Source organism: Schistocerca serialis, chromosome 3 (assembly GCF_023864345.2).
Source record: "Schistocerca serialis cubense isolate TAMUIC-IGC-003099 chromosome 3, iqSchSeri2.2, whole genome shotgun sequence".
NCBI classification, from domain to species: domain Eukaryota; kingdom Metazoa; phylum Arthropoda; class Insecta; order Orthoptera; family Acrididae; genus Schistocerca; species Schistocerca serialis.
In genome coordinates, this window is record NC_064640.1 from 783308064 (window position 1) to 783321979 (window position 13916).

At 40.0% G+C, this 13916-nt stretch overlaps 1 protein-coding gene across 1 annotated transcript in view; it reads right to left on the minus strand.

Annotated features, from left to right (window-relative positions):
* Nucleotides 1-220: 220 nt before the first annotated feature.
* The window catches only part of LOC126470628 (endoplasmin), a 31513-nt gene continuing 17817 nt past the window's right edge, over nt 221-13916 (minus strand). The window contains exons 14-15 of the mRNA XM_050098595.1: nt 11659-11759; nt 221-610 (exon numbers count right to left, since the gene is read on the minus strand). Coding sequence (XP_049954552.1) covers nt 497-610; nt 11659-11759 — 215 coding nt within the window. The 3' untranslated portion in view covers nt 221-496. The remainder of the gene's footprint in view (nt 611-11658; nt 11760-13916) is intronic.

The following is a 13916-nucleotide window of genomic DNA, read 5'->3' on the forward strand; positions in this document are numbered from 1 at the left end:
TTCACATGCTGTATTTTTAATGCCCTCATAATTCCCTAAAATACTAAATACTAAAAACAGATGTTTCTCATTGTATTTCCTTAGTTCTACCATTTGCCTGAAGCTGTATGACTACCTTCACAGTATCATCTGTCGTGTTTTTATACAAATGATGTTGTCAAGTTTCAAAACTTAATTATTTACTTCAGAGGTGAGAAAAGAAGAATATATAAATCACACATTCCTATTAACATATTTTATTAAACAGAATGTATAATAAAGTATAAATAATTAAGTCTTGTACGGACTGGCACCTACAACATAAAAACCACACACACACACACACACACACACACACACACACACACACACACACACACACACCCCTGTCTTTTCCTAGAAAGACAAATACTTTAACACATCTGCCCAATTTGCATTTTACCAGACAGATAATATTACACAAATGTCAAATTTCATCCCCACACAACACAGTCTTCACCGCCCCTCCACTATAAATTTACAACTCGTCATGATCTTCACTTTCACCATCCTTGTCTTCAACTTCTTGTTCACTGTCATCTGACTTCTTTGGTTCATCATCTCCTTCCTCTACTTCATCCTCCTCTTCGATCTGCAATAAAAAACATATGCATCTTCACTTTAAAATCAATTTTTTATTGATGTACATCTCTCTACCTCTGTGTGTGTGTGTGTGTGTGTGTGTGTGTGTGTGTGTGTAGGGGGACGAGGCGGGAGGAGGGGGGGTACACTTTTGATTTGGAGAGGACATGAGGGATTTACAAGCTTTGTCACATCTTCAGAGATTGCAGGTGTCCAAATTCTAATTCACTTTGCTCCTTCAAATGTTCAACATCAAACATCTTGACGGAGTGAACCTCATTTCTTTTAGTACACCTCAGACTGAAAAACCTGTGGGTGTGGTATCTGGAGATTGTGGTGGCAATTCAACAATACCCCATCTGCCAATCCAAAGTATTCATTTAGAAATTCTCACATTAACTCTGGTAGCCATATTAATTTTTCTTTAACCAGCTGCAGATCAACAATTTTCCAGTTCTACATACACTTTTGAAACAATTTCAGAACTGACAGCACTGTTTATATAATATGGCCCAATTAGCCCACCACTGAAAATCCCTGCCCATACACTCTCACCAGGAGAGTAACTCATATCCATTGCATGAGGCTTCTTAAAATCCTTTTAGACAAAGCTGTGTGTTCATTCATCACTCCAAAGAATGCTTTTGTAAAACTTAATCAGTTTCTTGTCATATTGTGTCCAATTTATGAATTTCTTACTCCCCTACATATGATCTGCATTTAGGTCTTCAAGTAAACTAGGCCTATTATGGACTCAATTTCCTGTCTGTCACCCACATGCTTGTTCTTACTATTCTCTACTCCTTTGACACTTCCCTTGGAATTTAGTTTGTGATTGCACAAAATACTGCTTAACAACATTAAGAATCTCTTCTTTAATACTTTAAGGCTTTGGCCCACCTGAACAAAGACCCCTTCAGTACCAATCCAGTCTTTTCAAATTTTAAATATAATTTGTAAATGCCTTGTGCAGATGAAGGTTGGATGTTTGGAAAATGTTCCACAAACAAATTACAAAAATCACTGCAATGACCATGTTTTCACCATATATGCAATGCATATTTTACTGTAGTTAACTCTACATGTTTCTCAGATATCATCAAACATAACTGCAAACTGCTAGTGTCAACTGATTTATGGGTACTACACACTATTAAATTTCACAATTGACCAACTATGTTAGCAAAACAAAGCCTAAGGGGTGGAGGCATGGGGAGGAAGACAGGTATTTTTCAGCAGTATATATATATATATTTTCATTAAGATCCTGCAGATTTCTAGAGGTGTATGTATTCTGTATTTCTGGTTACACTGCATTTGAACATCTGGAGTACATGTTCATTAAATGTTCACCTGTACATAGTTTTCCTCCTCCACCATCAGTATTTGCACTTCTTAGACATTTCTTCCAATTTAAAATTAGTATTTTTGTGTGTACATTGGGCTACAAGAATGGTGGATCCTTCACAGTATTACTATAGTGCTTACATCAGGTTGACAAATCAGTTTCCACATTATCTTATTTTCAATGGCATGGAAGTCTGAACCCTATAACTTCAAGCAACCTCACACATTCTGCCTCAAATGTATCATGGACAGCAACTTTACTCCAGCAGAGCAGCTTGGAAAAAAATTGCCAAGCAAATATGTTAATGCTTCACATCTTCAAGCCTTCCAAGATGAGTAATGCTAATGCAATAAATTTTAGATTTGTCTCCCAGTTATAACTCTGGGAGGGGACTGCTTTAATGTAGCCTGTACAGAAAGACCAATAATGGAAATTACAGTCCTCTGTGCCTCACAAATAATTGCTGATCACTTGCAGGTGAACATGAACTAAGGGAAATACGGCTATCAAAGCAGAAAATTAAATGGTTTATGCGATCTGATGTTTCTAGCTGGATTATGTAATTACTCCAAGATTTCAGCAGACAGACTTCTTGCCATCTTCACATGGTCCCCTATGACTGCTGCTCCACCCCATATGCCACCGCCCGTTACTCCATCTGCCACTCCACTCCTATTGCCATCTGTGCAGCTGCCAAGGTGGATGGTGGCAGTGCCCGGTTCCCAACTACTCTCCAGTGACCGCACTATCGCCGTCTGGTGTGAATATCACTATACAGGAACATTTTTCGTTTTCTATCCTCAGTGGAGGGTTCCATGCCTGACTCAACTGTGCTGTTACCTTTATTAATTAAACCAACTTTGTCCCTGAATCCAATGGCCTCTAATTACCCAATCCAAGGAGGAAGAGTGTCGATTTTGACTTTTTAGTCCATAGTATGGCCAATTTTTATACTATGGTCGGCCACAGCTGATTTGGTGTGATTCAGTGTTTTGTCTATGGTTGTGGCCCTCCCTTACCACACATTTCTTCAATGTATGCTATGCTGCACTAGTAAGAGATTTGGTAGACTTGTGGTTTGCAAAGGCCTAATCATTCTTCAGTGAATCTAGTACGGTTGATGTTTTACAGGGTGAACGAAACACACATTTAACACTGTCGCTTCAAGATCCTGCAGATTTCTCTCTAAATATTGCCGACAAATGGGATTCATGCTAGACATCTGTGCTTTTTTTTCCCCATCTTTCTGTTGTCTGGGTACAGCCTGTCTAAACACAAATCATATCGTTTCTCCAGAATGTTGCCTCAAGGTGCTTCACCTTACCTGGAAGGGCATCCTGGTCACAGATGGATCGGATGGCTTGTGCCCTGTGAACAAGTGTGCATGGAACATATTCACACTGGGTGTTGTGACTACTGGACGTATGCAGATACAGATCAGGGGGGTGTGGGTTTTCTGTACACACTGCAGCCAAGTTTGCCATCTGGTTTCCATTTCATTAGGATTTCAAAGAACGCAAGGGCACCATCCTGTTCCACCTCCATGGTAAACTGGTTGTTTGGGCGCAGCAAATTATGGTGACAGAAATCCACTTAAGCTGTCCCATCCAGGTGGTCAGATGTCAAATGTGTCAGCCACTTCACAATAAAGAAGTTCAAAAATGGTTCAAATGGCTCTGAGCACTATGGGACTTAACAGCTGTGGTCATCAGTCCCCTAGAACTTAGAACTACTTAAACCTAACTAACCTAAGGACATCACACACATCCATGCCCGAGGCAGGATTCGAACCTGCAACCGTAGCAGTCGCGCGGTTCCAGACTGCGCACCTAGAATCGCGAGACCACTGCGGCCGGCAATAAAGAAGTCCCATTTTGTTGTGCTTTTTCCACAGCTCTCTTCTCAAAAATCCTTCATGACTAAATTCACTACAGCCAGCAACAGGACATCCCGTGGCAACTCTGTTCTTAATTTCCATCACACAGGAAGTACATTGAAGTAAGGACAAACTCATCAGGTTGGTTTCTAATTTCCTGTTTTTTCAGTTCCATTCAGTCCTTCAGTAATACCCTCATGAAGAGGAACAATACATGGAGTGATTAACATATCCCTATCAACTGAATCTTAATTTCTTTTAGATGTTGTACAAAACTAATGTAAATGTGGATGTGATGTTCACTTTTGCCCCCACAGATGGACTCAGGAGGGCAGTCAGATGTATGTTGCTGTAATTGTATTGTTAACTATGGGGTGCAGTGGAATACCTTTTTTGTGGAGCTTTGGCAGACCATGTAGTCATAGCAGTGCAACAAGTCAAGGTTTAAGTTCCTTAACAGTTTTCACATCAAATGTACTAGAGTTTGTGCTCACTTCAACATACTGCTAATTTGATGTAAATTATTGCGAACAGATGGATGGCGTCACCATGGGACTTCTTGTTGCTGATTGTGGCAAATTTGTTCCTTGAGGATATGACCCTGGAATAAGCCCTACACCAAACTTTATTATTAAGTGGCTGACATTTGTCTAGTCACATGGACAAGACAGCTTCAATTAATTATTTAGTCACCTGAATTCACTGCACCACAACATACAGTTTACCACAGAGGTAGGACAGGATAGCACCCTCCCATTTCTTAGGATCTTAGTGAAATGGAAACCAGACAGCAAGCTGGCATACAGTATGTACACAAAAAACAAGTGCACACACTGATCTGTATCTGAATGCCTCCAGTAGTCAACAGCGAGACCATGTTTTAAGCACACTTTTTCACGGGTGACATTCCGGAGAAATAGGTGCAACAGCAAGGAGGTAAGACATGCATTTAGACAGGCTGTATAGACACCATTGAGATGAAAAAGAAGAGCACAAATCACTAGCATGCATCCCATTTATTGGCAATATTTTAACAAAAATACGAAGGATCTTTGAGTGACGATGTTGTATGTCTATTTTGCGCACCCCCTGAAACATAAATCCTACAGGCTCAGTGAAGCACGATTAGGCCTTCTCAAACCATGAGTCTACCACATCTCTTGCCATTGCAGCATAGCATGCATTGGGGAAACTCCACACACAGTAGGGAAGAGGTACCATGAACATAGATACCACATCGAATCATGCAAGGCCACCCAATCAGCTGTGGTGGACCACAGCAAGAAACTAGCCATACTACTGATAACACCAAAATACTTGACAATGAGATTGCCTGATTAAAGATGCTACTGGAATCTGGGTCTAATATGGTCTAATTAATAAAGATAGCAGCCTATAACTGAGTCTGGTGTGAAACCCTGCACTGAGGCCAGGAAAGAAAAGCACTCACATAGAGTGATGTCCGCACCCTACAGTAACAGCATGTGCACTGAAGACTAGAGGTTTGTGGAGTAATTACTACATGACCCAACTGGACACCTGATAATTCCGAAGTATGAAGTCATCAATTATCGTTCTGAGCGAAGTAAACGAAAGAAGAATAATGTTTAACACTTAAGAACTATTCTGTACCATTCAAGAGAGCCAGAGGGAAGAACAGTGTGTGGTTTCTAATAAATAAGAACAACTGATAAGGTATCAGGAACAGAAGAAACAAAAATATAGCAGACTTTTGTAAAAACATAAAAGATACAACTTAAATTAATGTAACTATGTAATCTCACTCCAAGCCATTGTGACAATAAGAAGCATTTTATGAAGAGACACAATACATAGGGGTTAAAAGACGTGATTTTCACCTGAAATTATTAATTTGAGACAAATGCCAAAGTTGGTACCAAAAAACATTATGCTTCTGTTAGTAGCCACAGAATCAATGACGGAAGTGAGGAAGCTCAAGGCTTGTTAAGTCAGCTGAAGAAAATTTGCAAGGGACATGTTTTTGTAAGAACCATCAAAATATAAAATGGACATGGAGTTGTCAAAGTCACAAGGTTTTGGAAGATTATTATTGCAAACCAAATAGAATAATTAGAGATTTTTTAGTTTTAAACCAATTTAATACTGGTACTGCCAGCAGAATGGCAAGAGTGAAGCAGACAAACATTCAACAAGGAAGGGAACTAATATAAGTGAAAAAATTACTATACAGTCCAGTCACTTTAAGGTGACCACAGTCAAAAGGCCAAATAACCACCTTTTGCATTGCGGACCACTGTGAGACATGCAGGAAGTGTCAATAAGGTTCTGTAACGTAATGACAGGCATTTGGAGCCATGTCACCTCCAACACTACGGTCAATTGTGCTAGGTTTCCCCATTTAAGACCCATGGTGTGACCAGCCCTATTGAGACTGACTCACAGATTCTCAACTGGGTTTAAATTTGGGGAGTTTTGTGGCTAGAGGAGTACAGTGAACTCATCCTGGTGCTCTTTGAACAATGTTCTTACTCTGCAAGCTATGTGACACGTAGTGTTGTACTCCTGGTATATGCCATTGTGCCAAGGAAAAACAGGAGAGGACAATGTCTCCCTAAGTTGCATGTAGGAGTGGACATGGTCTCGCAAGGATAGATGCATACTTGCATTTATTGACTGAACCCTCCAGAATGAGGTGTCACCCAGGGAATACCGTGAAATCATTCCTGAGACCATATCCCTCCCTCGTCTGGCCTGGATCCTTCCGACGATTGTTACTAGGCCATACATGCCAATGAGCATTTGTCTGATGGGGCATAAACCACAATTCATCCGAAAAGGCCATCTGTTGTCACTCAGGGGAGTTCAGTTGGGGTGTTGGCATACAAATCTGAGTCTCCACCACCAATGAAAAGCTGTCAGCATGGGCCTTTGAACCAGGCACCTGCTACAGAGACCCATACAATGAAAGTTTCACTGAACAGCCATTTTAGAGGGACAACTGGTAACCCCTTGGTTCATCTGGGCAGTCAGTTGCTCATCTGTTCACCCCTACTCATCTCCACAGCCACCTTTCAACAGTCACTTATGGCCCGTGGTGCAACAGTTATATCGGCACCAGTTTCGGATAGCACTTTCTTGCCACAGACATACTTCAACCAATGTTTCACATGAACAGTTTACAAACTTAGCCATTTCAGAAATGCCTCCATCCTTGGCCTGAAAGCCAATGATCATACCCTTTTGGGCGTCCAGTAAATCACTCTGAACGCAACACCTGCACTGTTTTTCACGTTCCCTCAACATACTATATAACCTCCACTGCTAGTGCTGGCACCTGCTGTCCGAGTGGTTATTGCACACTAATGTCCAACAGATTGTCGCAATGTGACTGGACCATGAAAGTGATAAATAATTACAGAGGGCTCTTCAGATGAGATTAGAGTAACAACTATGGACAAGATACAATACTTAATGATTGAAATGCATAAGAAAGGAAGTAGATACAAAGAAAGAAAGAAAGAAAGAAAGAAAGAGAAACAAAATTAGAACTAGGAAAGTAAAGAAAATTTAAGAAAGTTTATGATTGATAAAAGAAGTAACGGCAACTGACAGCAATAAAGGCCACTTAACGTCTCATTAACCATGAGAACACAGATACAGAGAGCCGTACCGTAGGTGCAACCACAATGGAGGGGTATCTGTTGAGAGGCCAGACAAACGTGTGGTTCCTGAAGAGGGGCAGCAGCCTTTTCAGTAGTTGCAGGGGCAACAGTCTGGATGATTGACTGATCTGGCCTTGTAACAATAACCAAAACGGCCTTGCTGTGCTGGTACTGCGAACGGCTGAAAGCAAGGGGAAACTACAGCCGTAATTTTTCCCGAGGGCATGCAGCTTCACTGTATGATTAAATGATAATGGCGTCCTCCTGGGTAAAATATTCCAGAGGTAAAATAGTCCCCCATTCGGATCTCCGGGCGGGGACTACTCAGGAGGACGTCATTATCAGGAGAAAGAAAACTGGCATTCTACGGATCGGAGCGTGGAATGTCAGATCCCTTAATCGGGCAGGTAGGTTAGGAAATTTAAAAAGGGAAATGGATAGGTTAAAGTTAGATATAGTGGGAATTAGTGAAGTTCGGTGGCAGGAGGAACAAGACTTCTGGTCAAGTGACTACAGGGTTATAAACACAAAATCAAATAGGGGTAATGCAGGAGTAGATTTAATAATGAATAGGAAAATAGGAATGCGGGTAAGCTACTACAAACAGCATAGTGAACACATTATTGTGGCCAAGATAGATACGAAGCCCACACCTACTACAGTAGTACAAGTTTATATGCCAACTAGCTCTGCAGATGACGAAGAAATTGAAGAAATGTATGATGAAATAAAAGAAATTATTCAGATTGTGAAGGGAGACGAAAATTTAATAGTCATGGGTGACTGGAATTCGAGTGTAGGAAAAGGGAGAGAAGGAAACAGTAGGTGAATATGGATTGGGGCTAAGAAATGAAAAAGGAAGCCGCCTTGTAGAATTTTGCACAGAGCACAACAATCATAACTAACACTTGGTTTAAGAATCATGAAAGAAGGTTGTATACAATGAAAGAACCCTGGAGATACAAAAAGGTATCAGATAGATTATATAATGGTAAGACAGAGATTTAGGAACTAGGTTTTAAATTGTAAGACATTTCCGGGGGCAGATGTGGACTGACCACAATCTATTGGTTATGACCTGTAGATTAAAACTGAAGAAACTGCAAAAAGGTGGGAATTTAAGGAGATGGGACCTGGATAAACTGAAAAAACCAGAGGTTGTACAGAGTTTCAGGGAGAGCATAAGGGAACAATTGACAGGAATGGGGGAAAGAAATACAGTAGAAGAAGAATGGGTAGCTTTGAGGGACGAAGTAGCGAAGGCAGCAGAGGATCAAGTAGGTAAAAAGACGAGGGCTAGTAGAAATCCTTGGGTAACAGAAGAAATATTGAATTTAATTGATGAAAGGAGAAAATATAAAAATGCAGTAAATGAAGAAGGCAAAAAGGAATACAAACGTCTCAAAAATGAGATCGACAGGAAGTGCAAAATGGCTAAGCAGGGATGGCTAGAGGACAAATGTAAGGATGTAGAGGCCTGTCTCACTAGGGGTAAGATAGATACTGCCTACAGGAAAATTAGAGAGACCTTAGGAGATAAGAGAACCACTTGTATGAACATCAAGAGCTCAGATGGAAACCCAGTTCTAAGCAAAGAAGGGAAAGCAGAGAGGTGGAAGGAGTATATAGAGGGTCTATACAAGGGCGATGTACTTGAGGACAATATTATGGAAATGGAAGAGGATGTAGATGAAGATGAAATGGGAGACATGATACTGTGTGAAGAGTTTGACAGAGCACTGAAAGACCTGAGTCGAAACAAGGCCCCCGGAGTAGACAACATTCCATTGGAACTATCGACAGCCTTGGGAGAGCCAGTCCTGACAAAACTCTACCATATGGTGAGCAAGATGTATGAAACAGGCGAAATACCCTCAGACTTCAAGAAGAATGTAATAATTCCAATCCCAAAGAAAGCAGGTGTTGACAGATGTGAAAATTACCGAATTATCAGTTTAATAAGTCACAGCTGCAAAACACTAACACGAATTCTTTACAGACGAATGGAAAAACTAGTAGAAGCCAACCTCGGGGAAGATCAGTTTGGATTCCGTAGAAACACTGGAACACGTGAGGCAATACTGACCTTACGACTCTTCTTAGAAGAAAGATTAAGGAAAGGCAAACCTACGTTTCTAGCATTTGTAGACTTAGAGAAAGCTTTTGACAATGTTGACTGGAATACTCTCTCAAATTCTGAAGGTGGCAGGGGTAAAATACAGGGAGCGAAAGGCTATTTACAATTTGTACAGAAACCAGATGGCAGTTATAAAAGTCGAGGGACATGAAAGGGAAGCAGTGGTTGGGAAGGGAGTAAGACAGGGTTGTAGCCTCTCCCCGATGTTGTTCAATCTGTATATTGAGCAAGCAGTAAAGGAAACAAAAGAAAAATTCGGAGTAGGTATTAAAATTCATGGAGAAGAAGTAAAAACTTTGAGGTTCGCCGATGACATTGTAATTCTGTCAGAGACAGCAAAGGACTTGGAAGAGCAATTGAATGGAATGGACAGTGTCTTGAAAGGAGGATATAAGATGAACATCAACAAAAGCAAAACAAGGATAATGGAATGTAGTCGAATTAAGTCGGGTGATGCTAAGGGAATTAGATTAGGAAATGAGGCACTTAAAGTAGTAAAGGAGTTTTGCTATTTGGGGAGCAAAATAACTGATGATGGTCGAAGTAGAGAGGATATAAAATGTAGGCTGGCAATGGCAAGGAAAGAGTTTCTGAAGAAGAGAAATTTGTTAACATCCAGTATAGATTTAAGTGTCAGGAAGTCATTTCTGAAAGTATTCGTATGGAGTGTAGCCATGTATGGAAGTGAAACGTGGACGATAAATATTTTGGACAAGAAGAGAATAGAAGCTTTCGAAATGTGGTGCTACAGAAGAATGCTGAAGGTTAGATGGGTGGATCACATAACTAATGAGGAGGTACTGAATAGGATTGGGGAGAAGAGAAGTTTGTGGCACAACTTGACCAGAAGAAGGGATCGGTTGGTAGGACATGTTCTGAGGCATCAAGGGATCACCAATTTAGTATTGGAGGGCAGCGTGGAGGGTAAAAATCGTAGAGGGAGACCAAGAGATGAATACACTAAGCAGATTCAGAAAGATGTAGGTTGCAGTAGGTACTGGGAGATGAAAAAGCATGCACAGGATAGAGTAGCATGGAGAGCTGCATCAAACCAGTCTCAGGACTGAAGACCACAACAACAACAACAACAACAACCACCACCATGAGAATGACTTAAGCAATTTAAGATGGAAGTCCCAGAACTCCTCGCAAAACAGTGAGTCATGATGATCTGGCAAATTAAGTACCCGAACTTATTACTGAAGAAACAAAAATCTGGCTAAAAATCTTAGTGCTTGTATGCTAAAAGCCAGCATCTCAACCTAATGGAACAAAGCAAACATAGCCCTACACTAATAGGAAGTACCCATGATTTGAAGAATTACTGCCCAATCACTTTACTGCTTGCTAACTACAGAACAAGCTGGCTTCCACAGTGGTTACTTCACAAAAATTTACCATACACCTTTACACTGTGTGACAATTAGTTGAGCCAATAAATATTTAACACTTTTCTAGATTTTTGAAAGGGTTTTGATTCTGTCAGCCATACTGCAGTTGGGTTACTGATCAAACAAGGAGAGGAAACAACGTATATAAACGTACTATGTAACATCTATGAAAACTTCGCTTCTGCCAGCTTAGCACGAAACACTGAAGAGTTTTTCATTAGAAGAGGAGTAAAGCAGAGTGACTTGTCCAAATCTATTTCTAACAGTCCCTGAAGTGACTGTGCCCAAATTTTTTTGAAAGGAAGGGGAATTATAGTAAATGGGAAAAGTCTTAACTCTAGATTTGCTCATAGTACAGTAGTCCTAGCCAACACTACACAAAAACTGCAATATTATATAAAAGACTTCAGACTGTTCTAAAGTGTGTGCCTTAAGATCTCTGTCCAAAACACTAACTGATACGCAAGGAAACTCAATTCATTTTCCACCAAATCAAGCTCAGTTGGGAACACACACACACACACACACACACACACACACACACACACACACACACACACACTGCTTGGCTGCAGTACTGCAGTGTGTAGATACAATGCTGAAGTAATTATTAATAGAACAAACATCGTGTACAATGTGCCACTGTTCCACAAGAATCTTACCTCTTCAGACTCGGGAACACCAAGTGTCTTCCTCATCATGACTTCAATGCTCTCGGCAAAATCGGTTGTATCTCTCAACATGTATCCCGATCTCAAGGTTGCTGCAAGAAAATGTGTTTATTAGACAGTCATAACCACGAACAAACTATCTCCCCCTCTCCTTACTATACAAAAACAGTTCTTTGTATCATTCAGATGAAAATAACACCAAAATATGAAGTCTTCCAGTTACCCTGCTTTATGAATGTAATCTATAATTATTAAATACTGAAACACAGAGACTAATGTTCTGCAACAAAATTTTGCTCCATACAGACCCAGATTTTCAATACAAATAAGAAAATTTTTGAAGGGTTTCATTGATGTGTACATATGTAAACAACTTTTTTGGGAACAGCAGATACCTCCCACTTTTTTGTATCAAGAACATTCTCCAATCACAAAAAACCACTATCTGACTACATATTAAGTAATGTCACAGCCCCCAGAAGTAAGTTTAGAATTAAGTAAATAATGCTATAATTACAGACACTACAATTCTGGAATAAATTTCAAAACTTAGTGTTATACTTACCCTAGTGTAAGACAAGTATTTTCCCCCAATTTTGTCATTCGAAAAATACATGGCTGTCATATTCACAGATTACACTATTGCTGCTGAAGTTGACATTTTTACCTTGTTTAATAGGGGTAATCTTTCATGTTCGGCATCCAAGGATAATAACCAATACAGTTTTCCCTTTTGTAACTTTTACCACACTTATGGCTGTGGAACCTGTCCAGGACCATCATCTTACATAAATTAAGTTGCATACTATGGTGATGTTGCAAAAAGTTATTGTACTCTACCCCTTTCAGATTCACTCTCACCAATATTTCTTGACTAGTTTCCCTTTTAAAAGTCACAAAGTTGTAGCTTTCATCCATCACCATTTACATACATCACTGTACAGCTCTGCTGCTGAATATCACCAGTTTGTATCAGATGCTGGATTCCCCTTTCCTATTCATGGTATTGTCAAGCAGCATATCAAAAGGGTGGCATTTGACCCATGTAACCAATTTGGGTGGTGTATAGGAATGTTTGTAGCACAAATTTATCACAGTGATAAAAATTCGCTGTGTTTTCCTCTTAACTACCTGGAATCCTAATAAATTTCAATTAAAAACCTTTACAGGCAACTGCTAGTTTTGAAACCAGTCATACCTAGATCTTCAGTTACAGCTAATGCTTTGAGTTAGCATATTTCACTGGCCACCACACATCAATTTCATTGATTCTCATCTACACAATCACAGAGCCTTCTTTTGAGATCTGCACACAGAAAGCCTGGTGACTACTGTTCACTTCTTTAAGCCGCATTTTGTTTTCCACCAGTTGCGAACAACTCTCCTGCATCATACTTTCTTTTCACTACACCGTTTTCAGTTTTCTCTGCTTCTTCAATAATGTTCAGTTTTTCTTTAACTGTACACGTGATAATGAGAAGTTTTAGCCATAATTAACAAGTTATCAGGTGGTTTATACTACACATCTAACATGCTGCTGATGTGTCACAGAATGTAGCCACAACAATGCTATGGTATAACATTATCTAATGTTGAATGATTAATGATGATGAATGGTGGTGGTGCTGGTTTGTGGGGCACTCAACAGCATGGTCATCAGTGCCTGCACAAGGTCCAAATCTTTCCATTTTCAGTCTCAGCACTACCGAAATGATGACATGAAGAGGACAAAAACACCCAGTCTCTGGGAAGAAGAAATCCTCGACCCAGCTGGGAATCTAACCCGGGACCCTGTGATCCGCAAGCAGCAATGCTAGCCACTAGACCACGAGCTGCAGGCATCTACTGCTGTTGGATGCAGAGCAGTACGAACCCTATTACAATTAATCTGCACACTAGTTTTTCATCCTTATATTTAAGAAAAAATGCCCCTGCTGCAAAGTACAACTACATTATTTAGACTTTTAGTTTGTGTTATCAATTTTAACTTTGTTGATTACAGTCATGGTCAATCAATAGTAGTTAGAATTTTAGGGCACAACTGTATTGAGAGCTTCACTGATACAATGTAGCACAAATTCTGAAGGTATGGACAATTTATGTCCACAACATGAACTTTAAAGCAACAAATGCTTTCATATTGTAATAAATGACTTGTTTTAAATGGCAACCAAATGGGTGATTGAAATTATGCTGTTAACTTCGAATGTGATAGTTCGGTTACAAGATGAATGTGCAATCTAAAACAC